This window comes from Scyliorhinus torazame, chromosome 2, assembly GCF_047496885.1.
Source record: "Scyliorhinus torazame isolate Kashiwa2021f chromosome 2, sScyTor2.1, whole genome shotgun sequence".
NCBI classification, from domain to species: domain Eukaryota; kingdom Metazoa; phylum Chordata; class Chondrichthyes; order Carcharhiniformes; family Scyliorhinidae; genus Scyliorhinus; species Scyliorhinus torazame.
Window position 1 is genome coordinate 361,250,968 of NC_092708.1, and position 27,335 is coordinate 361,278,302.

Below are 27,335 nucleotides of genomic sequence, written 5' to 3' on the forward strand. Positions count from 1 at the left end.
TTTTCAGTAAGATCTGTAGATGCTAATCTTAGATATTTATTTACCGTTTCTCTGAGACACAGAAAATGGTGGAATTTAACTTTTTATTGTGGTCTCCATTGGAATTAAATAAATGCTAGGTTTTCAAAAACTTGTATGCTTTAAAAAAATCTTTATGTTGTAGAAAAAGTATAGTAGCCTTTTAAATGCATATATAAAAAGTCTTAATTAAACTGGTGAGAGTCCTTTAGGAAGCCACGTCATCATTGCAGCACCTCAAACACGAGCAGTCAGACAGTTTCAGATGGTACATCAACATTGATTCCGAGTCTTTTTTGCTGGAGGGGCATTTCCATCTCCTTTATTAGCTAGTTCATCTTCACTGTCGTCTTCATCATCGGCGACATCTTCATCATCATCATCGCCATATTCACCTGATTGAAAGATTTTAAAAGAAATGTAGCAAATCATGTTTTATAAATGCACATCTAGCGAACAGGATCCAGGTTCCAACAAAGCAGAACAAAACAACAGCAAAATATTGTGACCGCTGGAAATGTGACAATGGAAAAACGCAGTTCAGGCAACGGCGACGAGAGAAATGAAGTTAATGATTTAGACCGAATTAAAGAAAAATCAGAACTGAAAATGTTTGCAATCTTAACAGATTTTTAAACAAACGCAGAAAAGAACTGAAAAAAGGGATAGGAAAATAGGTGGAAGGCAGGAGGGAAAAGAATAAGTGACAAAAGTGGATGATACTGTCAGCCAACAGGGGGCAGTAATGGGTCAAGAAACAAAAGGGGGCTAAACCCAAGAGGTGTAAATAGTTTTCAAAAAGTGTCATTTACAAAAATAAATTTACAGTACCCAATTATTTTTTTTCCAACTAAGGGGCAATTTAGCGTGGCCCATCTTTGTGGGGGCGAGACCCACGCAGACACATGGAGAACGTGCAAACTCCACGTGGACAGTGACCCGTGGCCGGGATCGAACCTGGGTCTTCGGCGCCATGAGGCAGCAGTGATAACCACTGTGCCACCGAAAAAAACAAAGTGTAATTTTTAAACTCTGTTTTGATGAAGGATCATCAACTTGAAGCACTATCTCGTCTCTTTTCACTTGTCTCTTTTCAGTGATGTTGGCGGGTCAGTTCAGCATTTCCAGCATTGCTTTTATTACGAATTGTAGTAATGGCGACCACCAGTTAGCTAACTAACAATGATGGGTTTATTATAAATTCACACTATATACAGAGCACCATAAATCAATGTCTTCATTCTCAGCACTAGGATCACAACTGTCTGCAAAAGCCCAAGTTCTGCACCAAGATCCCCGAGCTCATTCCCCATTGGGTGATCGGGTCACATGATCTTTCCGATGTACAGCCCCTACATCCCTCCCCCTGCAAGTGCCTTATTACACAGTACAATAATGAACAATTTTTAATTACAGTTTATCAGAAACTCAGTGTCAGGACTTCTTCTTTCTCTGGGTTCGGTTGGCTCAACTGGTTGAGGTAGCTTCGGAACCTGTTGTGGTCCCAGCCCTTCATTCCTTGGACAAACAATAATACTAATTGCTGGCACAACGGGATCGGGCAGTAACACTGGCCCTTGGGAGGGCCCCAATTTCCAAAACTGATCTGTTTCTTCAAAAACTTGTCCTGCACTTTCATAGGACAGGTGGCCCAGTCTTAGCCACCACAACCTCCGGAGAACCAACTTGGTCCACTTCCAAGATTCTTTACAAAAACTGGATCATCTATCTCAATGCTCTTTCCACATTTGTCGAATCATTGTTCCTTTTCTGTCAACTCTGCCCTGCTCCCCACCAAACCTGGAACTGCCAGGCTCAACCTGGTTTCCAATTGACCCATCAACAGCTCAGCTGAAGCTTTGCCAGTCGTGCTATGCGGGGTGGTTCTGCAGACTAGCAGGAACCGTGCTATCTTGGTTCTTAGTGACGCAGGCGATTGCTTCTGGAGACCAGCCTGGAACGTCTGAATTGCGTGTTCAGCCAACCCATTTGAAGAGGGGTGATATGGTACAGTCCAAATGCACTTTATTCCATTAAATGTCAGGAACTGCTGGGATTTTGCACTTGCAAACGCCAGTCCATTGTCCGCGACAAGTACTCCTACACTGTGGGTGGTAAGAATTGGTGCCATTTGTCAACTGTGGTGCAGGAAGTTGTGGACTTCATTTCAAATATCTCCATCCATTTGGATGGGTGTCCACTAGCAAAAAAGAATGCCCATGAATGGGCCAACATTCTCCATGCAAACTCTCAACCATGGCCGACCCGGCCATTCCTACAGATACAAGGAAGGTGCAGCAGGCAACGTCTGGTGTAACTGGCATTGGTCACATCGATGCCAGACACCAAACATAGCTTCCCATTACCACTTTCATCTTTGACATGCCTGAATGGGCGCCCATTCTTAAAGCAGTAATTCTCTTCCTGGTATGGGGAAGATCAGTCTTGTTCCCTGAAGGATGATACCATCCGAACACTAAACACATCTTTCTTGAGCTGATAAGGCTTCATCTCCTCTGAAGCTTTCTCATTCCACTATCCATGCAGTATCATATGTTTAATCTTCAATAACAATAGTCTCCATTAGTCCAGTACGTAATTACCTGTGACAGCGCAGCAAAAAAGTTCAGAAAATTTAAGGTCATTACAATCTACTAGAGGCCGTGGTGTGCTTTCTGGTAACGCAAGGCGATACAAGTCTGCAATGGCCATTGTAAGCCCCTGGCTGATGTTTCATAGGCCGATAAGAACAGAGCAATTGGTGGAATTGTATCGTTTTCTTTGAAGAGCCCTCCAAGTGGCTTGTGGCCTGCAATGAAAGTAAAATGCCTTCTGTATATCTATTGATGAAACTTCTTGATTCTGTGGATTTTCTCCGTGTGCTCCCACAAGTCCCGAAAGACATGCTGTTAGGTGTATTGGACATTCTGAATTCTCCCTCAGTGTACCCGAACAGGCGACTAGGGGATTTTTACAATAACTTTACTGCAGTGTTAATGTTAGCCTAGTAGTGACACTAATAAAGATTATTATTATTAATAGCCAGGCCTTCTTTCCACATCCATTAGGGTTCCTGATACGTACCCATGGGTCTCTCAGACCCGTCCTCCGTGGTATGGGATAGCACAGCCCCGACCCTATACGGTGATGCATCGGAGTTGGAATGTACCAATAAGCATGAAGACTGAAGTGCCCATTTAATTTGGTTAAGAGTCTCTTTCTGGGGTGCTTTCCAACCCATATCTGGCACTTCTTTAAATCGCACATGCAACGGTGCTAGCAGTATCGATAGATTTGGGCGGAACTGCCCATAATAGTTGACAATCCCCAAGAAAGATCAGAGTTCGGAGGTGCTCCGAGGGCCAGTGCCTGCTTAAATGCTTTCACTTTGTCCTCCATGGGGTGTAACCCTGAGCATCCACCCAATAACCAAGAAAAAAAACACCTTCGTTTCTTGGAAGGTGCACTTCTTAAACGTATTCCCACCTTCTGAAATTTCTTCAAAACTTCATCCAAATTGGTCAGATGTTGTTCTTCAGTGGATCCAGTAATTGAAACACGTCCAAATAAACTACCCTGAGCAAACCCTACTGAAAACTCTCCATAGTTCACTGAAAGATAGGGCAAATGAATGAAACCCCAAAATCGCAGACGTGTATATAGTATAACCCTGTTTGAGTATTTATGCTGACATATCCTCTTAATGCACATCCAGTTCTTTTTAAAAAAAAATATTTTATTGAAAATTTTTGGCCAACCATCACAGTACATTGTGTATCCTTTACACATTAATATAACAATATAAATAACAATGGCCAGTTTTATAAACAAGAAATAAATAATATATAAACAAAAACAAAACTAAATGGCAACTGCCTTGTCCCAGATAAATATTCTCCAAAAATATGTTTTAACAGTCCAATATACAATTATCTATAACAACAACCTGTACATATTATACTTATATATTAACATCCCCGAGAATCCCTCTGGATCCTCCGGGGCAAACCTATGATTATTTCTTATCGGGGACCACACCGAGGCTCCCGTCTTTCCCCTATGCGGTCTCCATTGCCCCCAAATTTTCAGAGTAGCCACCACCACCGGGCTTGTGGTGTATTTCTTCGGTGAGAACGGCAACGGCGCCGTCACCATGGCTTGTAGGCAAGTCCCCCGACAGGACGCCTTCTCCAATCTCTTCCACGCCGCTCCCTCCTCTTCTCCCATCCACTTACATACCATTGAGATGTTGGCGGCCCAGTAGTACTCACTCAGACTCGGTAGCGCCAGCCCCCCCCCTATCCCCACTACGCTGCAAAAATCCCTTCCTCACTCTCGGGGTCTTCCCGGCCCACACAAAACTCATGATACTCTTCTCAATCCTTTTGAAAAAAGCCTTCGTGATCACCCCCGGGAGGCACTGAAACACAAAGAGGAATCTCGGGAGGACTACCATTTTAACTGCCTGCACCCTCCCTGCCAGTGACAGGGATACCATGTCCCATCTCTTGAAGTCCTCCTCCATCTGTTCCACCAACCGCGTTAAGTTTAACCTATGCAATGTACCCCAATTCTTGGCTATCTGGATCCCCAAGTAGCGAAAGTCCCTTGTTACCTTCCTCAACGGTAAGTCCTCTATTTCTCTGCTCTGCTCCCCTGGATGCACCACAAACAGCTCACTTTTCCCCATGTTCAGCTTATATCCTGAAAATTCTCCAAACTCCCCAAGTATCCGCATTATCTCTGGCATCCCCTCCGCCGGGTCTGCCACATACACCAATAAATCGTCCGCGTAAAGAGATACCCGGTGTTCCTCTCCTCCCCTGAGTACTCCCCTCCACTTCCTGGAACCCCTCAATGCTATTGCCAGGGGCTCAATCGCCAGTGCAAACAATAATGGAGACAGAGGACATCCCTGCTTCGATCCTCTATGGAGCCGAAAATACGCAGACCCCCGTCCATTCGTGACCACGCTCGCTATCGGGGCCCTATACAGCAGCTGTACCCATCTAATATACTCATCTCCGAAGCCAAATCTCCTCAACACCTCCCACAAATAATCCCACTCCACTCAATCAAATGCTTTCTCGGCATCCATCGCCACCACTATCTCTGCTTCCCCCTCTGGTGGGGACATCATCATTACCCCTAGCAGCCTCCGTATATTCGTATTCAGCTGTCTCCCCTTCACAAACCCAGTTTGGTCCTCATGGACTACCCCCGGGACACAATCCTCCATCCTCATTGCCATTACCTTGGCCAGAATCTTAGCGTCCACATTCAGGAGGGAAATGGGCCTGTAGGACCCGCATTGCAGCGGGTCTTTTTCCTTCTTTAGGAGAAGCGATATCGTTGCCTCCGACATAGTCGGGGGCAGCTGTCCCCTTTCCTTCGCCTCATTAAAGGTTCTCATCAGTATCGGGGCAAGCAAGTCGACATATTTCCTATAAAATTCGACTGGAAATCCATCCGGTCCCGGAGCCTTCCCCGCCTGCATACTCCTAATTCCTTTCACTACTTCCTCTATCTCGATCTGTGCTCCCAGTCCCACCCTCTCCTGCTCCTCCACCTTAGGAAATTCCAGCCGGTCCAGGAAGCACATCATTCTCTCCTTCCCATCCAGGGGCCGAGCTTCGTATAATCTTTTATAGAATGCCTTGAACACTCCATTCACTCTCTCCGCTCCCCGCTCTATCTCTCCTTCCTCATCCCTCACTCCCCCTATTTCCCTCGCTGCTCCCCTTTTCCTCAATTGATGGGCCAGCAACCTGCTCGCCTTCTCCCCATACTCATACTGTACACCCTGTGCCTTCCTCCACTGTGCTTCTGCAGTACCCGTTGTCAGCAAGTCAAATTCTACGTGTAACCTTTGCCTTTCCCTGTACAGTCCCTCCTCCGGTGCCTCCGCATATTGCCTGTCCACCCTCAGAAGTTCTTGCAGCAACCGCTCCCGTTCCCTACTCTCCTGCTTTCCTTTATGTGCCCTTATTGATATCAGCTCCCCTCTAACCACTGCCTTCAGCGCCTCCCAGACCACTCCCACCTGGACCTCCCCGTTATCATTGAGAAACACCCCTTCATCTGCCATTAGTCCCATGTCCATTCTCCAGGGTGGACGCCCTTCTGTTTCCTCCCCTATCTCCAAGTCTACCCAATGTGGAGCGTGATCCGAAATGGCTATAGCCGTATACTCCGTCCCCCTCACCTTCGGGATCAACGCCCTTCCCAAAACAAAAAAGTCTATTCGCGAATAAACTTTGTGGACATAGGAGAAAAACGAAAACTCCTTACTCCTAGGTCTACTAAATCTCCACGGGTCTACTCCTCCCATCTGCTCCATAAAATCTTTAAGCACCTTGGCTGCAGCCGGCCTCCTTCCAGTCCTGGATCTCGACCTGTCCAGCCCTGGCTCCAGCACCGTATTAAAATCTCCCCCATTACCAACTTTCCCACCTCTAGGTCCGGGATGCTTCCTAGCATGCGCCTCATAAAGTTGGCATCATCCCAGTTCGGGGCATATACGTTTACCAAGACCACCGCCTCCCCCTGTAATTTGCCACTCACCATCACGTATCTGCCCCCGCTATCCGCCACTATGGTCTTTGCCTCAAACATAACCCGCTTCCCCACCAGTATAGCCACCCCCCTGTTTTTCGCATCTAGCCCTGAATGAAACACCTGCCCCACCCATCTTTTACGTAGTCTAACCTGGTCTATAAGTTTCAAGTGCGTCTCTTGTAACATAACCACGTCTGCCTTAAGTTTCTTAAGGTGTGCGAGTACTCGTGCCCTCTTTATCGGCCCGTTCAGCCCTCTCACATTCCACGTGATCAACCGGGTTGGGGGGCTTTTTACCCCCCCCCCTTGTCGATTAGCCATCCCCTTTTTCCAGCTCCTCACCCGGTTCCCAGGCGGTGCCCCCCCGCCCACCCCACCCCATTCCGGCTCCCCGCTCTCCCCAGCAGCAGCAACCCAGTAGCTCCCCCCTCCCACCCCCCCTGCTAGATCCCCCACTAGCGTAGTTACACCCCCCATGTTGCTCCCAGAAGTCAGCAAACTCTGGCCGATCTCGGCTTCCCCCCGTGACCTCGGCTCGCACCATGCGACGCCCCCTCCTTCCTGCTTCCCTATTCCCGCCATGATTATCATAGCGCGGGAACAAAGCCCGCGCTTCCCTTTTGGCCCCGCCCCCCCATGGCCAACACCCCATCTCCTCCACCTCCCTTCCTCCCTCCACCACCACCTGTGGAAGAGAGAAAAGTTACCGCATCGCAGGATTAATAACATAAAACTCATCTTTCCCCCCCTTTTTTTCCCCCCCCATACTCGCCCCACCACTTTGTTTCAAACGTTCTTTTTTAATAACCCGCTTATTCCAGTTTTTCTTTCACAATAAAAGTCCACGCCTCATCCGCCGTCTCAAAGTAGTGGTGCCTCCCTTGATATGTGACCCACAGTCTTGCCGGTTGCAGCATTCCAAATTTTATCTTCTTTTTGTGAAGCACCGCCTTGGCCCGATTAAAGCTCGCCCTCCTTCTCGCCACCTCCGCACTCCAGTCTTGATATACGCGGATCATCGCATTCTCCCACCTACTGCTCAGAGTTTTCTTTGCCCATCTAAGGACCATCTCTTTGTCCTTAAAACAGAGGAATCTCACCACTATGGCTCGAGGAATTTATCCTGCTCTCGGTCCTCGCGCCATCACTCGGTATGCTCCCTCCACCTCCAGCGGACCCGCCGGGGCCTCCGCTCCCATTAACGAGTGCAGCATCGTGCTCACATATGCCCCGACGTCTGCTCCTTCTGCACCTTCAGGAAGACCAAGAATCCTTAAATTATTCCTCCTCGCGTTATTCTCCAGCACCTCCAGTCTTTCCACACATCGTTTATGGTGTGCCTCGTGCATCTCCGTCTTCACCACCAGGCCCTGTATATCGTCCTCGTTCTCGGCAGCCTTTGCCTTCACGACCTGAAGCTCCCGCTCCTGGGTCTTTTGCTCATCCTTTAGCCCTTCGATCGCCTGTAATATTGGGGCCAACAGCTCCTTCATTTCCTTTTTAAGTTCTTCCATGCAACATTTCAAAAACTCTTGTTGTTCAGGGCCCCATATTAAACTGCCACCTTCCGTCGCCATCTTGGTTCTTGCTTGCCTTCCTTGCCGCTGCTCCAAAGGATCCACTGCAATCTGGCCACTTCCCTCTCCTTTTTCCATCCGTTTCCAGGGGGGATTCCCTTCTGGTTTACCGCACAGTGCTTCTAGCCGTTAAAATTGCCGTTGGGGCTATTATTAAGAGCCCAAAAGTCCGTTCCACCGGGAGCTGCCGAAACGTGCGACTTAGCTGGTCATCGCCGCACCCGGAAGTCCTGCACATCCAGTTCTAACTGTTGGTAAGCGTAGTTCATATTCAACTTGATATATGTCAAACTCACAGCAAACTTGGCATATAGATCCTCTATTTGGGGATTTACCCATCTAGTTTCACAGTCTGATTTACCGTCAGATTGTAATTTTTGCGGATATGGAAGGTCTTATCTGGTTTGACTACTGGCCCAATGGGTGCTGCCCACTCTAAATTGTACGGGCCGTTTGATACCCAAGTTTTCCAATCATTTTATTTTGGTCTCTACCTTCTCTAATGTGTAGGACACAGATTTCGCTCCATAAATTCTCGAGGTGGCTTCCGGGTCCACATGGAATTTTGCTTGCAATCCTTTGATCTTTACCAATTCTCCTGGAACACATCCTTTTTCGTGCACGTGCTCTTCTTTCATATAAAAAAATTCCAGCCAATTCAACTTGTTCTCTTGGAGCCAGTCATGCCCCATTATACTTAGTCCTTGGTACAACACCACTGCCAATGGTAGCTATGCAGACTACTGTCTGTAACTCTAGAGTTATGGTCACCGTGACTATTTTTATGGCCTGTCCAGTATGTGTAGTCAGTCTAGCTGCAGTACTTACCCAAGAGGTTGAAACCCTTCTTGGGAGATACCAGTAAGTCTGTTCTCTCACAACAGTAATTGACGGCCTGTGTCCACTTCCATTTTCAGTGGCTGGCCCTTTACTAACACCACTCTGATGGGGACTACCATGCCTGCTTACACATTATTCAGCGACAAAACATTCTGTTCACCCGCTGGCTAGTCCTCCATACTAATCACTGGGCTGAATTATTTACACTGCTGAGACTAGGCAGACTCTGCTTGTTTTTACACTTGTGCCTCAAATGTCTTTTTCTTCCACACACTAAGCACTCTGCTTCTCTAAATCTGCACATTTCAGGGGAATGACTTCCCCCACATCGATAGAACTCAGTTATTCCCCGCACCGAGAGCACTCTATTGTTCAAATCTTCAATAATTTGTGGCTCTTCCGGCTTCTGCATTATTCTCTCTACTTAAACCAGCGCCTTCACTCCTGGTGCCACTGCTGCTCACAGCTTCCCTCCCTAACTGGTCGTCCTCGTCGCTCTATGCGCTTTGCAGCTCCCAGGCACCCTTCTCGGAGCTCTCCAACGCCATTTCCAGCGCCTTTTCAAAAGCTAACTCTGATTCAGCTAACAATTTTCTCTATATAGCTGCCTCATTAACACCACATACCAATCGCTCCCTTAACATGTCATTCAACACTGGCAATGCTCCACGATTTGTCTTAATCTTGCTATGAAGGGTGTAATGGTCTTCCCTACGGGACCTTTCCCCAGGGAGTTAGATTTGTACCTTTGTAATATTACTGAGGGCTTAGGGTGGTAATGCCCCTTTGCTAGTTCAATGAGCTCTGCAGAACATCCGGGGACGTTAAACATTGGATCAAGTTCTAGGTCTGGGTCCCACATGCAGTCAGCAATATAACTTCCTTCTTATCCTCTCCCTTGATTTCATTACCATGGAAAAAATATTCTGAATGCTCCACGTGCTGTACCCAGTCTTCTGTAGCAGCATTGAAGGCTTCTAATTTTCCAAAGGGAGGCATGACTATTTTTCCCCCTTGTACAGGCTGGACTCAATCGGACTGGTTCTTTAACTCTTGCAACCAAACTTTCCTTCACAATTCTTTCTTTGTTACAATTTGAGCCGCTGTTGTTTTCCTTGTTGGCAATATGGGAAATGCAATAATGGGCGACCACCAGTTAGCTAACTAACGACGACCGGTTTACTATAAAATTACACTAGATACAGAGCACTATATTCAATCTCTTCAATCTCAGCACTAGGATCACAACTGGCTGCAAAAGCCCAAGTTCTGCACTAAGATCCACACACCCATTTCCCATTGGGTGATCGGGTCACATGACCTTTATGGTACTAAATTAACAATTTAAGAAGTCCTAAATTGAGAAATTTAAGTTTAGCCAATTGTGGGTCAACACCAGAAAAGGGCGAGTGAAAGCTGCTGGATTGCTATAAATACACCACTAGGTCACCGTGTCTTGCAGAAGCTGCCGCACCTACCCATTCATTACTGAGCTCTAATCTTACATCTGGACTAAGTTGAAATGAGATTGATAAATAAACCTTCATTGAGCCTTCATTAAACTAATTCTCCATATATGCATTTATCAAGTTTCAGATTGCCATTTCTTTCCGCAGTCTGTGGGGAGTTAGCAAATGCTAGCTGGGATAGCAATAGGAGTCCCTTGGTTTCATCCGGAAATTTGACTCCTTGCAAAGCAGTATGGATGCAAGGTGAGGATAGGATCAAGCTCAACCTCCCATCCCACCAAGTCCCCAAAGAAAATAGTCCGCAACCACTTAATGTCACACGTCAAGACTGACCATCTGGATAAGCAAAACATGAGTGACCGACACCCATGGAAACATGGCCAGAAGATCATTATATCAATATGAATGATGATATCCATTTGGATCAACATAGTCCTTCTTTCCAGGAAGGCCCTGCATATGGTTTCCAAAATTATAGCAGGACACTACTGCAATTGGCCAGGGTGAACGTTGCCCAAGGTAGGCCCAGCCTCACAAAGTATCAGATGCTTCACCGACAGCAACATTCTTTTCTTTGTGTGTGTCAGCTAAACTGGGGCGTCATTCTCCGACCCCCCGCCGGGTCGGAGAATGGCCGTTGGCCGCTGTGAATCCCGCCCCCGCCCAAGTCTCCGGTACCGGAGATGGGCCGGGAATCGGGCCGCGCCGGTTGGCGGGACCCCCCGCTCAATTCTCCGGCCCAAATGGGCCGAAGTCCCGCCCAGAAATTGCCTGTCCCGCCGGCGTAAATCAAAGCTGGTATTTACCGGCGGGACCAGGCGGCGTGGGCGGGCGCCGGGGTCCTGGGGGGGGGGGGGGGGGGGGGAGGGGGGCGATCTGACCCCCTGGGGTGCCCCCACGCGGTGGCCTGGCCCGTGATCGGGGCCCACTGATCCGCGGGCGGGCCTGTGCCTTGGGGGCACTCTTTCCCCTCTGCCTCCGCCACGGTCTCCACCATGGCGGAGGCGGAAGAGACTCTCCCCACTGCGCATGCGCGGGAAACTTTCAGCGGCCGCTGACGCTCCCGCGCATGCGCCGCATTTCCGCGCCAGCTGGCGGGGCACCAATCGCCATTTCCACCAGCTGGCGAGGCGGAAATCCCTCCGGCGCCGGTCTAGCCCCTCAATGTTGGCACCTTTGGGCCGGCGCGATGCCCGTCTGATTGGCGCCGTTTTTGGCGCCAGTCGGCGGACATCGCGCCGTTTGGGGAGAATTTCGCCCCTGATGTCGAATAGAAAGTAGTAGGGGCCTACATAGGGAGTGGAAGGGATAGGGAGGCAATGGGAATAACCAGCTATTAGTGGGTAAACATTGCTATAGGGGAGCAGGGACACAACTACAAAAGCAGACATCAGGATCTGGAGCTCCACTCGCCATTTTGTATTGCTTTCCTACTGCTGTCCTGTAACCCACCCACTCAGAGCAATTTTGCAAACCTAGGCGATTCCCTAACCTTGAAAACTTTCTCCTCAACACTACCCATGCCTCACATCGAGACAAGGAGGGGGACAATAGAACAGGGCGTGCCTTTGTGAAAGGCAGGGCAGAGAGATACTATGTCTCTTGACACATTGATGGAGTGGGAAGAAGATTGTGAGAAATATAAACACAGACAGGGACCTGTCGTGCTGAATGGCCGGTTTCTGCGCTGCCAATGCTTAGGAATATTTTATATGTCACAACATCTCCTGAGTAATAGCCTAATTGACCTACCTTACTTTTAAATGAAGTTGACCCATTGCCATCATTAAATATACTAAAGAGAGTTGCCTCAACCTCAATTCCTTTATGCTTTCCTTTACAAAATCATCTACACTTCTGGATCACCAAGTACAACTACTTACTGCCAATGCTGCTAAGCCATGAAAGAAAAAGTCTCAATCTCGTCTCTGTAGCATTATATACACCAAATTGCACTTGGATAGAGCTCAACAGTCATGAGCTTTATCCACAGACGGCTAAAACTAGTACCCCCACATGCATCACTTGTCATTGAGAACATTTTCCTTTGTCGATGGTGTGCATGTTAGATACCAGTACATTTTCCTTAGCGTAACATCACGCTCACATATGTTCACTTGCTGCTCCCACTAGTTGTACATTAGTGCAGGCACCCCGCACAAAGCCACACAAAATGGGATCAAATCCAAATTTAAAGCGATGCCTTCTATTTATGGATGTGGGGGATAACATCCATTGCAACAGGTCAAAATAGGATGAAGATCACTCGACAAAGAATGGGAAGGGAATAATTTTAGACAGAATTGTGTAAAAATTGACCAGGAGATTTTGGGATACAAAGAAAACTTGAAATTTAAAGACAGAATTTACTGGAAATATTCATTAGATGAAGGCTCACACACTCAAAAACGTGCAAAAATGCAAAGACATACTATGGTCCCTCTCGACAGTCCCACACAGTTGTAGGCATCACAACATTAACACTCCTCACCCACTGGAAGCCATATCCTCTCCTGGGAAAGGCAAACCACATTTAAAAATCCCAGGCCAATTAGGAGGAATTAAACTGGGAACAAAATAATTTATCCTGAGCCTTGACAAGTGCTGACTGACCAGCTGTATTCTTCCAGTTTGGTTCATTTCATTTCAGATTTCCAGCATTTGCAATTGTCCATTTTTAACTTAAAACTTATTTAAACTTTAAAATTTAAACTTAAAACCAAAATATTGCAGACATTTACACTTTATTTTAATTGGTAACATGTAATTTCCTTTCCGTTTTGCTCGTCACGAGAGAAAGTACTCAGTAAGTGCATGTCAGTCGAGCATTCAATATTTGTGTTTTATATTGATTACAATGGGATGAGAGAAGTGGACTAAGGTAGACTGGGAGCAAAGACTTGATGGTGAAACAGTTGAGGAACAGTGGAGAACCTTCCAAGCGATTTTTCACAGTGCTCAGCAAAGGTTTGTACCAACAAAAAGGAAGGACGGTAGAAAGAGGGAAAATCGACCGTGGATATCTAAGGAAATAAGGGAGAGTATCAAAATGAAGGAAAAAGCAGACAAAGTGGCAAAGATTAGTGGGAGACTAGAGGACTGGGAAATCTTTAGAGGGTAACAGAAAGCTACTAAAAAAGCTATAAAGAAGAGTAAGATAGATTATGAGAGTAAACTTGCTCAGAATATAAAAACAGATAGTAAAAGTTTCTACAAATATATAAAACAAAAAAGAATGGCTACGGTAAATATTGGTCCTTTAGAGGATGAGAAGGGAGATTTAATAATGGGAGAAGAGGAAATGGCGGAGGAACTGAACAAGTTTTTTGGGTCGGTCTTCACAGTGGAAGACACAAATAACATGCCAGTGACTGATGGAAATGAGGCTATGACAGGTGAGGACCTTGAGAGGATTGTTATCACTAAGGAGGTAGTGATGGGCAAGCTAATGGGGTGAAAGGTAGACAAGTCTCCTGGCCCTGATGGAATGCATTCCAGAGTGCTAAAAGAGATGGCTAGGGAAATTGCAAATGCACTAGTGATAATTCACCAAAATTCACTAGGTTCTGGGGTGGTCCCGGCGGATTGGAAATTAGCAAACGTGACACTACTGTTTTAAAAAGGAGGTAGGCACAAAGCAGGTAATTATAGGTCAGTGAGCTTAACTTCGGTAGTAGGGAAGATGCTGGAATCTATCATCGAGGAAGAAATAGCGAGGCATCTGGGTGGAAATTGTCCCATTGGGCAGACGCAGCATGGGTTCATAAAGGTCAGGTCGTGCCTAACTAATTTAGTGGAATTCTTTGAGGACATTACCAGTGCGGTAGATAACGGGGAGCCAATGGATATGGTATATATGGATTTCCAGAAATCCTTTGACAAGGTGCCACACAAAAGGTTGCTGCATAAGATAAAGATGCATGGCATTAAGGGGAAAGTAGTAGCATGGATAGAGGATTGGTTAATTAATAGAAAGCAAAGAGTGGGGATTAATGGGTGTTTCTCTGGTTGGCAATCAGTAGCTAGTGGTGTCCCTCAGGGATCAGTGTTGGGCCCACAATTTACATAGATGATTTGGAGTTAGGGACCAAGGGCAATGTGTCCAAGTTTGCAGATTACACTAAGATGAGTGGTAAAGCAAAAAGTGCAGAGGATACTGGAAGTCTGCAGAGGGACTTGGATAGGCTAAGTGAATGGGCTAGGGTCTGGCAGATGGAATACAATGTTGACAAATGTGAGGTTATCCATTTTGGTAGGAATAACAGCAAAAGGGATTATTATTTCTATGATAAAATATTAAAACATGCTGTTGTGCAGAGAGACCTGGGTGTGCTAGTGCATGAGTCGCAAAAAGTTGATTTACAGGTGCATCAGGTGATTAAGAAGGCAAATGGAATTTTGTCCTTCATTGCTAGAGGGATGGAGTTTAAGACTAGGGAGGTTATGCTGCAATTGTATAAGGTGTTAGTGAGACCACACCTGGAGTATTGTGTTTAGTTTTGGTCTCCTTACTTGAGAAAGGACGTACTGGAACTGGAGGGTGTGCAGAGGAGATTCACTAGGTTAATCCCGGTTGAGGGGGTTGGATTACGAGGAGAGGTTGAGTAGACTGGGACTGTACTCGTTGGAATTTAGAAGGATGAGGGGGGAATCTTATAGAAACATATAAAATTATGAAGGGAATAGATAGGATAGATGTGGGCAGGTTGTTTCCACTGGCGGGTGAAAGCAGAACTAGGGGGAATAGCCTCAAAATAAGGGGAAGTAGATTCAGGACAGAGTTTAGGAGGAACTTCGTCACCCAAAGGGTTGTGAATCTATGGAATTCTTTGCCCAGTGAAGCAGTAGAGGCTTCTTCATTAAATGTTTTTAAGATAAAGATAGATAGTTTTTTGAAGAATAAAGGGATTAAGGGTTAAGGTGTTCGGGCCGGAAAGTGGAGCTGAGTCCACAAAAGATCACAATCTCATTGAATGGCGGAGCAGGCTCGAGGGGCCAGATGGCCTACTCCTGCTCCTAGTTCTATATAAAAGGATTTATTTTGAGGATGCAAAAGGTAATTCTGTACTCTATGGTCACGAACAAAGGTTTTAACTGATCAAACCACTCCGATTTTCAGCCATCATCGTTTATTGGTGCTGGCAAAAGGCTGCTTTGTTCTCCAGTCCCATAGTTTAAAATGTGCTAGTTTGGGAGTTATTAGATTAAATGAATTGTGCTTCCAGTCAGGACCTGACAGAAAGTAAAACAGCCACTTCTGATAACCGATGCCTGCTCAGTGTATTTAATCAGTGATTTTAAAATGATACTCAAAGGGCAACTTATACTTCATGCTGGAGTATTGCCAACAGTGCACTCGTCTTGGGATTCTGCGTCCTCCAAAAAGAAAGACTGACTGTAAGCACTTACTGAGTACTCGTTCTAGTGACGAGCAAAAAGGGAACTGCATGTTAACAATTAAAGCGACAAAGTATAAACATCTGCAATATTTTATAAAAAATACTGCTTGATAAAATGCAAAGCGTGACTTGTAGCTTTATAAAGCTACAAATGTTTTCAACAATTCATTTAGTTACAAAAGTCAAGAATACGTTTAATTCTTCTGTACACGGTTTATAGGCAAAGTAACCAGAATTATTCACCTTTAACACTCTACTTACTATGATAGTTAGAGGGGCAGCAGATCAGAAATGGCAAGACAAAGCAAGCAGATATTAGGTGCTTTCACGATGGCCAGGTTGTCTTAGGAGGAAAGGTTGGACAGGCTAGGCTTGTATCTGCTGGAGTTTAGAAGTGTAAGAGGTGACTTGAGTGGAACATGCAAGATCCCGAGGGAGGGCAGCAGGGTGGCGCAGTGGTTAGCACTGCTGCCTCACGGCGCCGAGGTCCCAGGTTCGATCCCGGCTCTGGGTCACTGTCTGTGTGGAGTTTGCACATTCTCCCCGTGTAGAATATTTATATTGGGGAAGGGAGGGTTGGCTTCCAAATGAATCAGTCTTGTCCTCCTGATTGTTAAATCATTAAAACAGCCGATTGGAAATCCAGTCGACAAATTCAAAATCTTTTAACAGCATTCATCACAACAGCCAACAGTTAGATTATATTTTGTTCAAAAGGCATTTCAAATACTGAAAATGTGTTAATATTGGTAGTAGAGCAGCTCATGTTCCCCAGTGTACATCTTTGGATTTCTAGCCCCCTGCTTCGAATGCACATCTAAAAATATTTTGAACATACACAAATAAACATGGCTACATAGTGAAGTTAAATGTCTAGGAGAGTGTTTTCAATAATAAATTGCCTATTGTTTATGCTACAATCCCATTTTAGAAAGGGAACATGTCTAGTGTCAACATAAACCTCAATTCCCAACCCCAATGCTAATCAACTCCCAACCCCAATTCAGATTCCAGAATTCCTACTTTGATCACGAATCATCAATTCACATTGTTCCAATAACACATGTGCAGAGCAGATAGTCATGATTGATGTTCTAGTCACCACCCCCCCCCCCTTCAATTGTCAGTAGCCACACTTCCCCTTGGCGGTTTGCATTCCAAAATCCAGACCTCATTTTCCAAATGACTCTTTTGAACAGAACTTCTGCTCCACTTTTCCCAGTAATTCTAGTCCAGGATTTTACAGTAACCCCTTTCAGGATTTCTTTAAACATTTTTTAAAGAATATCCAATTAATTTTTTCCAATGAAGGAGCAATTTAACGCGGCCAAAATCACGCAAACACAGGGAGAATGTGCAAACTCCTCACGGACAGTGTGCCATAGCCGGGATCGAACCTGGGACCTCTGCGACGTGAGGCAGCAGTGCTAACCACTGCACCACCGTGCTGCCTCACCTTTCAGGATTTCTTTGTCTTAAAGGCTTCTACACACACTCCCCGTGTCTGTGTGATTCTGACCCCCACAAACCCAAGATGTACAGGTAGGTGGATTGGCCACCCAAAAGCACAGTGGTTAGCACTGTTGTTTCACAGCAGTCGGGACCCGGATCGGATTCCCGGCTTGGGTCACTGTCTGTGCGGAATATGCACGTTCTCTCAGTGTCTGCGTGGGTTTTCTCCGGATGCTCCGATTTCCTCCCACAAGTCCCGAAGACGTGCTTCATAGCTGAATTGGACATTCTAAATTTTCCCACAGTGTACCCAAACAGACGCCGGATGTGGCGACTAGGGGCTTTTGACAGTAACTGCATTGCAGTGTTAATGCGAGCCTAATTGTGACACTAATAAAGATTATTAAAGATTGCCCCTTAATCTGAAAAAAATGAATGAAATGAATGAAAATCGCTTATTGTCATGAGTAGGCTTCAATGAAGTTACTGTGAAAAGCCCCTAGTCGCCACATTCCGGCGCCTGTTCGGGGAGGCTGGTACGGGAATAGTGGGTACTCTAAATTTATTTTTAAAAAGGCTTCTACACAAACTCGGAGATCCAGCCACTGATTTACTCGATTAGTTCAAGTAATGTGTCACAACTTAACACCACTGTAGATATCTTTCTGGCCTCTCATAGTCCAATGCCTTTATTGAACAGTGATCTATTCTTGTTCCCAGTTTCCTCTGTTCTATTTAACGCCAGGCTCCTTAAGAAATTATTTCTATCCCAATTCCCTAGTTATCTAGACAATAACTTAGAACTGTAGAATTCCTACAGTGCAGGTCATTCGGTCCATCGAGTCTGGGAAGAGCATCCTACCTAGGCCCACTCCCCAGCCGATCCCCGTATCCCCATAACCTGCACATACCTGGACACTAGGGGGAAATTTAGCCTGTCCAATCCATCTAACCTGCACATCTTTGGACTGTGGGAGGAACCCAGCGCACCTGGAAGAAACCCACGCAGACACAAAGAACAAAAACAAAGAAAACTACAGCACAGGAACAGGCCCTTCGGCCCTCCCAGCCTGCGCCGATCCAGATCCTTTATCTAAACCTGTCGCCTATTTTCCAAGGATCTACTTCCCTCTGTTCCCCGCCCGTTCATATATCTGTCAAGGTGTATCTTAAATGATGCTATCATGCCTGCCTTTATCACCTCCGCTGGCAAAGCGTTCCAGGCACCCACCACCCTCTGCGTAAAATACTTTCCACGCACATCTCCCTTAAACTTTCCCCCTCTCAACTTGAAATCGTGACCCCTTGTAATTGACACCCTCACTCTTGGAAAAAGCTTGTTGCTATCCACCCTGTCCATACCTCTCAATTTTATTGACCTCAATCAGGTCCCCCCTCAACCTCCATCTTTCCAACGAAAACAATCCTAATCTACTCAACCTTTCTTCATAGCTAGCACCCTCCATACCAGGCAACGTCGCGGTGAACCTCCTCTGCACCCTCTCTAAAGCATCTACATCCTTCTGGTAATGTGGCGACCAGAATTGCACGCAGTATTCCAAATGTGGCCTAACCAAAGTCCCATACAACTGTAACATGACCTGCCGACTCTTGCACTCAATACCCCGTCCGATGAAGGCAACCATGCTGTATGCCTTCTTGACCACTCTATCGACCTGCGTTGCCACCTTCAGGGTACAATGGACCTGAACTCCCAGATCTCTCTGTACATCAATTTTCCCCAGGACTCTTCCATTGACCGTATAGTCTGCTCTTGAATTAGATCTTCCAAAATGCATCACCTCGCATTTGCCTGGATTGAACTCCATCTGCCATTTCTCTGCCCAACTCTCCAATCTATCTATATTTTGCTGTATTCTCTGACAGTCCTCCTTGCTATCTGCAACTCCACCAATCTTAGTATCATCTGCAAACTTGCTAATCAGACCACCTATACCTTCGTCCAGATCATTTATGTATATCACAAACAACAGTGGTCCGAGCACGGATCCCTGTGGAACACCACTAGTCACCCTTCTCCATTTTGAGACACTCCCTTCCACCACTACTCTCTGTCTCCTGTTGCCCAGCCAGTTCTTTATCCATCTAGCTAGTACACCCTGAACCCCACGCGACTTCACTTTTTCCATCAACCTGCCATGGGAAACTTTATCAAACACCTTACTGAAGTCCATGTATATGACATCTACAGCCCTTCCCTCATCAATTAACTTTGTCACTTCCTCAAAGAATTCTATTAGGTTTGTAAGACATGACCTTCCCTGCACAAAACCATGCTGTCTATCGCTGATAAGTCTATTTTCTTCCAAATGTGAATAGATCCTATCCCTCAGTATCTTCTCCAACAGTTTGCCTACCACTGACGTCAAGCTCACAGGTCTATAATTCCCTGGATTATCCCTGCTACCCTTCTTAAACAAAGGGACAACATTAGCAATTCTCCAGTCCTCCGGGACCTCACCCGTGCTCAAGGATGCTGCAAAGATATCTGTTAAGGCCCTTGCTTCCCTCAGTAACCTGGGATACATCCCATCCAGATCTGGGGACTTGTCCACCTTAATGCCTTTTAGAATACCCAAAACTTCCCCCTTCCTTATGCTGACTTGACCTCGAGTATTTAAACATCCATCCCTAACCTCAACATCCATCATGTCCCTCTCCTTGGTGAATACCGATGCAAAGTACTCATTAAGAATCTCACCCAGTTCCTCCGACTCCACGCATAAATTCCCTCTTTTGTCTTTGAGTGGGCCAATCCTTCCTCCAGTTACCCTCTTGCTCCTTATATACGAATAAAATGCTTTGGGATTTTCCTTAACCCTGTTAGCCAAAGATATTTCATGACCCCTTTTAACCCTCTTTATTGCGCGTTTGAGATTTGTCCTACTTTCCCGATATTCCTCCAAAGTTTCATCAGTTTTAAGTCGCCTAGATCGGGGAGAAAGTGCAAACTCCACACAGTCACCCAAGGTTGCAAGAGAACCGAGGTCTCTGGCGCTGTGAGGCAGCAGTACTAACCACTATGTCACCCATTTTTTCCTTAGGCACTTCGCTTTATGGGAAGGGGGTTCCTGTTGCTAAGCAACACCTGTTTGTTTATTTATTTTTCACACCTTAGCCCACTCTAAAGACAATGGAATCCCAGTTGTAATTTAAATCAATCTCCACACATACAAACACCTTTATCTAGCCTGAATTGCCTTCCAGGCGCAGAAACTAAATCCACCTAAAACTACACCTTATGTCTAATGTTGATCCATACTTTAATAAAGGCAAGCAAACAAAAGGCATTTATAAGAACGACTGTTTATACAAGACCCGGTTATACCTCACCAGGTTCTCTCTCTGTGTCCGTCGGTTCCTGACTGGCCAACCTTTTAAACAACATGGTTATCAGCCCTGTGGTTAGCGGGGGAGCTCATACTCCTCGAGCCACACGGGGAAAACAATCAACCTTGGCCTGTGTGCTCAGTGCAGGTTATTACACATACAAATATAAATCTCTTAAAAATACCCTAGTTTCCTAACACACTACACTTTGCTTCTTTCTCTTCCCTCCCTTTTCGGTATATTTTAGTCCATTCCCTTTCCCTGTTCTCCTCTTCATTCCTGTGCCAGGCAGGAGGAAGGTTTAACACAAGTCTCATTGCTGCCAACACCAAGTTGGCTGCAAAATACCTTGCACAGAAAAACAATGTAATTTGCCAGTTGGATCTTATTCGGATCCTGAAACCATTCACCCAGTTGCTGAGCCCTGCAGTGGGCGAGCAGTCCAGGTACTGCCTCCCCGCAGATTCTGGGGATTGGGATAGGGAGGGAGGGGAGGTTCAGCCAGTGTGGGACGGAATTTGGGACTACAATCTCCATATTCCAAGTTTCCAGTTGCAGGGCTTCTTCCTGGTGACAGGCCCAGTTTAAAGGGAAGAGGCTCCAGAGTGGGAGATTCAGAAACTACAGGGAGACCTTAGTTCAATCGCTCGCCAGCTGAAGACTCAGAAACGGGGTGAATGGCTTCATGTTCCAAACACGATTCAAGTGGGAGAAGCCCTGGAGGTGCAAACGTGGGATGTGGAGGTTGTCATCTGGAATTGCCGCCATCACTGGGTCACTCAGAAGCCTCGCCTTCCTCTCCACCACGATCATTGGCTCCATTCCTCCTGGATAATACTCTTTATTATTGTCACAAATAGGCTTACATTAACACTGCAATGAAGTTACTGTCAAAATCCCCTAGTAGCCACATTCCAGCGCCTGTTCGGGTACACAGAGGGAGAATTCAGAATGTCCAATTCACCCAACAGCACGTCTTTCAGGACTTGTGGGAGGAAACCGGAGCACTGTAAACCCACACAGCCACAGGTCTCCGCACAGACAGTGACCCAAGCCGGGAAACGAACCCAGGTGCCTGTCGCTGTGAAGCAACAGGGCTAACCACTGTGCTACCATGCCGCTCTCGCTGCCTCACCGACCAGGAGAAGTTGAGGTTTTAAAAAAATTCCTTGTCTTTAATAACCGCTTGATAAGCATCTCTGCTCCTGGCCACTGCCTAATCTGTCACTCGCAATGATGTCACATGTATACCCTTGGCAACAAACTCAGCCTTAAAGAAATGACATGAGGCCTACTCGTCCTCGATTCAGAATTGTTACCTACAATAGAGGACAAAGACAGTTTGCTTGAACTTTTCTAAGTTAGAAATATAGTTGAAGGGAGGCAGATTCTAAAAGAAAACGCAGGTGAACGGGTTGAGTCTGAGGGAGATGCCCAAGAAGTACTACAGGATGTTTACCTTGGCTCAGTGGCAACACGCTTTCTCCACAGTCTGAAGGTCATGGGTCCAAACTCAAACCTGAGAAGCTAGATGCTGACACTTCAGTGAAGCATAAAGACATGTTGTGTTGCATGGAAGGTGATCTTTTGAATGAGGCAGCAAACTGCGGGCAATCTAAAAGATCACATTTACAGGACAGGAGGAGTTGTCCCGGAGTCCTGCCCAACAGTTACTGCTTAACAAACATGCAAGATGAATTATCCGGGTCATGTATCGCATTTGCAATTTGTGTCACCCTTGCTATTTAAAAATTGGTTTCTGTACCGTTTTCTTTCCATTCAGCACCGTTGGCAGGGCCAAGATTTGATGCTCATCCCTAATTTCCCCATGAACGGAGTAGCTTGCTGGACCATTTCAAAGGGCAGTTAAGAGTCAACCACATTACTGGGGGGCTCGAGTCACAGGTAGGCCAAACCACACAAGGATGAGAGATTGCCTTAAAAGGGCATTAGCGCTTTAACCAGAGGTTTAAAAAAAAAAAAAATTTTATTAAAGTTTTCATAAAATATCAATAACAAAATGAAAAAGGAACCCAACGGGGTTAAGTACAAAACACAGTCACACTCCCGGCTCCTCTGCTGCCCCAAATATTGCGAGCCCCCAGCCCGGTTTGACCCTGGATCCTACCACCCTCGCTACGCCCTTCCAAAATTCCTCCATCGCTGAGCACGCCCAGAACATATGGGTTGATTTGCTGGGCTCCCCGAGCATCTAACACACCTGTCCTCACCCCCAAAGAACCTGCTCATCCTTGTCCCGGTCATGTGTGCCCTGTGCAGCACCTTAAACTGTATGAGGCTGAGCCTCGCGCACGATGAGGAAGAGGTCACCCTCCCTAGGGCATCTGCCCACGTCCCCTCTTCGATCTCCTCTCCCAACTCCTCCGCCCACTTACCTTTCAACTCCACCACCGAGGCCTCCTCCTCCTCCTGCATCACCTGGCAAGTGTCCGAGATCTTCTCCACTCACCACCCCCTCCTCCTCCTCCTCCTCCTCCTCCTCCTCTCCCCCCCCCCCCCCCCCCCCCCGAGAGCACCCTGTCCTGTTCTGTTTGTGGCAGCAGCCGCCGATATTCCACCACCTGCCGTCTGGCAAACGCCCTTACCTGTAAGTACCTGAAGGTGTTCCCGGGGGGAGCCCGTACTTCGCCTCCAGATCACCCAGGCTTGCGAACTTCCCGTCCACAAACAGGTCCCCCAACCTTCGTATCCCTGCCCTGTGCCAACCCGAAAACCCTCCATCTGTTCTCCCTGGGACGAACCGGTGGTTCCCCCCGTATTGGGGTCCACACCGAGGACCCAACGTCCCCCCCCTGTGCCGCCTCCACTGCCCCCAGATTTTGAGGGCAGCCACCACCACCGGGCTCGTGGTATACCTCCTTGGAGGGAACAGCAGTGGCGTCGTTGCCAGCGCCCCCAGACTCGTACCCACACAAGACGCCGTCTCCAGCCTCTTCCATGCAGCCCCCTCCCCCTCCATCACCGACCATCGTCGCATTGGCGGCCCAGTAGTACCCACAGAGGTTGGGCTGCGCCAGCCCCCCCTATCTCTACTCCGCTCCAGGAACACCCTTCTCACCCTCGGAGTCCCTCGCGCCCACACAAACCCCATTATACTCCTGTTGACCCGCCTAAAAAAGGCCTTCGGGATAGATACGGGGAGGCACTGGAACAGGAACAAAAACCTTGGGAGCACCGCCATTTTGGCTGACTGCACCCTACCCGCCAAGGACAGCGGCAACGCGTCCCACCTCTTGAACTCGTCCTCCATTTGCTCCATCAGCCTTGTGAAATTAAGCCTATGCAGGGCCCCCCCAGCTCCTGGCCACCTGGACCCCCAAATACCTGATGCTCCTCTCCGCCCTTTTTAGTGGGAGCTCGCCAATCCCCCTCTCCTGGTCCCCTGGGTGAACCACGAACAGCTCGCTCTTCCCCATGTTGAGCTTGTACCCCGAAAAATCCCCAAATTCCCTAAGGATCCTCATTACCTCTGGCATTCCTCCCACCGGGTCCGCCACATACAACAGCAGGTCATCCGCATTAAGCGACACCCAAGCTCCTCCCCACCTCGCACCAACCCCCTCCAGTTCCTCGACTCCCTCAGTGCCATAGCCAAGGGTTCAATCGCCAGTGCGAAGAGCAGGGGTGACAGGGGACACCCCTGTCTCATCCCTCGGTGCAACTGAAAGTACTCGGACCTCCTCCTATTTGTGGCCACACTCGCCATCGGGACATTATACAACAGCCTAACCCACCTGACAAACCCCTCCCCAAACCCAAACCTCTTCAGCACCTCCCACAGTACCCCCACTCTACCCTATCAAAGGCTTTCTCAGCGTCCATCGCCACCACTATCTCCGCCTCCCCCTCCCTCGCTGGCATCATGATAACGTTCAAAAGCCTCCGCACATTCGCATTCAACCATCTCCCCTTCACAAACCCCGCCTGGTCTTCATGGATGATCTGCGGCACACAATCCTCAATCCTAAGACCTTCGCCAGCACCTTGGCATCTACATTGAGCAAGGAAATCGGTCTGTAAGACCCACACTGCAGGGGATCCTTGTCCCGCTTCAGGATCAAGGAGATCAGTGCCCGGGACATCATCGGGGGCAAAGCCCCCCCCCCTTGCCTCATTGAAGGTCCTAACTAGCAACGGGCCCAACAGGTCCATATATTTTTTATAGAATTCGACCGGGAAACCGTCCGGCCCCGGTGCCTTCCCCACCTGCATGCTTCCTATCCCTTTGGTCAGCTCCTCCAGCCCAATCGGGGCCCCCAATCCCGCCATCAGTCCCTCCTCCACCTTCGGAAACCTCAATTGCTCCAAGAAGCGGTCCATCCCTCCCTCCTCCCGTGGGGGCTTGGATCGTAAAAGTCGCTGAAGACCCCATTGATGCCAACCCCACTCCGCACCACTATCTCTCCCCGGTCCGTAACTCCCCCGATCTCCCTAGCTGCGTCCCGCTTCCGAAGCTGGTGCACCAGCATCCGGCTTGCCTTTTCCCCGTACTCTTAAATCGCCCCCTGGGCCTTCCTCCACTGCACCTCCGCCTTCCTGGTGGTCACCAGGTCGAATTCGGCCTGGAGGCTGCTCCTCTTCTTCAACAATCCTTCCTCGTGCACCTCCGCATACCTCCTGTCTACCCTCACCATCTCCCCCACCAGCCTCTCCCTCTCCCCCCGCTCCTTGTAGGCCCTAATGGAGATCAGCTCTCCCCTAACCACTGCCTTCGGCACCTCCCATACCATCCCCACTCGGACCTCCCCGTTATCGTTGGCCTCCAGGTACCTCTCTGTACTTCCTCGGACCCGCTCGCTCACCTCCTCGTCCACCAACAGCCCCACCTCCAAGCGCCAACCAGAGGGTTTTTAATGACAATCGATTATAGTTATCAAGGTCACCATTATTGAGACGAGCATTATATTACAGATCTTACTAACTGAACGTAAACGAGCTGCCAGGCATGTCCCTCCTCTGCAGGAGCCAGAGATTTGGGGATCACTGGGCACATCCCCAGGGCATTACCCTGGGCCTCTGGATTACTAGTCCAGTGACATTATCACTACACACTGCCTCCCCTTACCTACATTATGAGAATCACTACACTTCAGATAGTAGTGCACTGGAGCATGCTATACAGAATGATGAAATAGTTACAGCACAGGAGCCCATTAGTCCCTTCATGTCAGTGCTAGCTGCCCAAAGGAGCATGTAGTGCCATCCTGCCACCTTATTCCTGTAGCGCTGTACATTTTTTCTTCTCATTTAATAATCCAATTCTCTCTCGAAGCCTTGATTGAAGCTGCCTCAACTACTCTCTCAGGCAGCGCATTGCAGACCCCAACCACTCCCCACGTGAAAAAGCTGGTCCTCATGTTGCCACTGCCAACTAACCTAATACCTGTGCCCTGCTGTTCCCCTCCATCCTTTCACTGATGGCAACACTATGAACTCTGACCTACAGGTGCAGGGTTTGGGGGAGGAGAAGAGAATACAGGAGGGATGGGAAAGGATTGAGAGCAATTCAGATTGGTAGCATAGTGGTTTGCACTATGGCTTCACAGCGCCAGGATTCCAGGTCCGATTCTCGGCTTGGGTCACTGTCAGTGCCGGGTCTCCATGTTCTCCCTGTGTCTGCATGGGGTTCCTCCGGGTGCTCCGGTTTCCTCCCACAGTCCCAAAAGACGTGCTTGTTAGGTGAATTGGACATTCTGAATTCTCCCTCAGTGTACCTGAACATGTGCCGTAATGTGGCGACTAGGGGCTTTTCACAGTAACTTCATTGTAGTGTTAATGTAAGCCTACGTGTTCTGGGAGGGTGGGTTGAAAACATCTCTAGAATTAAAAGGGAAGGAGCAAAAAGAGTGAAGGAATTGGGGGGGGGGGGGTGGAGAAGAGAGAGAGAAGGATTGATTCAAAAACTCTTGGGTGGGAGAGAGCAGGACATGTGTAAGGTCACCCAGGTGCATTCCTCATACCCCAACCCTTGGGTAGATCAAGCTCTCCCTGAATGCAAGAAAAAAAGGCCCAGCACCCATCAGATGAAGGGCCTGCAGACTTTAGTAGGGTTCCTGGGGAGAGGGATCTACATGGAACCAGCACCCATCAGATGAAGGGCCTGCAGACTTTAGTAGGGTTCCTGGGGAGAGGGATCTACATGGAACAAGGACGAATTAGCACGAGCAGCGAGGGGGGGGGGGGGGGGGGGGGGGGGTTATTCTCCAACAGAGTCCTCAGTGAGGAAGGGCAAGGGGGGGGGGGGGGAGGAGGAAGGGAGCGAGACTCACCGGCAGTGCTGGCCTCCTCCTGCTCCCCCGGCCGCCGCTGCTGCAGCTCCTTCTCCCGCAGGACCAGCTGAGTGAGGGGGCCGCGGAGCTGCTGCTGCAGGAGGCGCACTCCGCTCAGGATGCCCGGGATGGTGCAGGGCGAGCGGACAGCGAAGCGCCGGCGCTCGCCGCTCCGGTAGCCCAGCTCGCCGCACAGCTCGGAGGCAGACTCCGCCATCGGTCTCCCTCCCCCCGCACTGCTGCCTCCCCCCCGCCGGCGCAGCAACCTCTCAATTCACTGAAACTGCAGCAGCTTGTTACACGAACGTAACAATAAGAAGGCGTTGTGCCCAGTGCCGCTCTCAGCGGGCAGTGTGTTTATTTTAACACAGGGAGGTATTG

General features: G+C 48.0%; 1 protein-coding gene across 1 annotated transcript; it reads right to left on the reverse strand.

The window, feature by feature from the left end:
• On the reverse strand, positions 1-27,324 carry LOC140404125 (uncharacterized). The gene is made up of 2 exons (XM_072492547.1): positions 26,955-27,324; positions 1-413 (listed from the first exon to the last, which is right to left on the reverse strand). The coding sequence occupies exons 1-2, from the start codon at positions 27,169-27,171 to the stop codon at positions 292-294; spliced, it is 339 nt and encodes a 112-aa protein (XP_072348648.1). The 5' UTR covers positions 27,172-27,324; the 3' UTR covers positions 1-291.
• Between the last annotated feature and the right edge of the window lie 11 nt (positions 27,325-27,335).

Coding starts and splice junctions, on each gene's coding strand:
- LOC140404125 (XM_072492547.1), bottom strand. CDS start 27,171: ATGGCGGAGTCTGCCTCCGAGCTGTGCGGCGAGCTGGGCTACCGGAGC. Junction 414..26,954: donor GGAGGAGGCCAGCACTGCCG/GTGAGTCTCGCT, acceptor TCTTTCAATCAG/GTGAATATGGCGATGATGAT.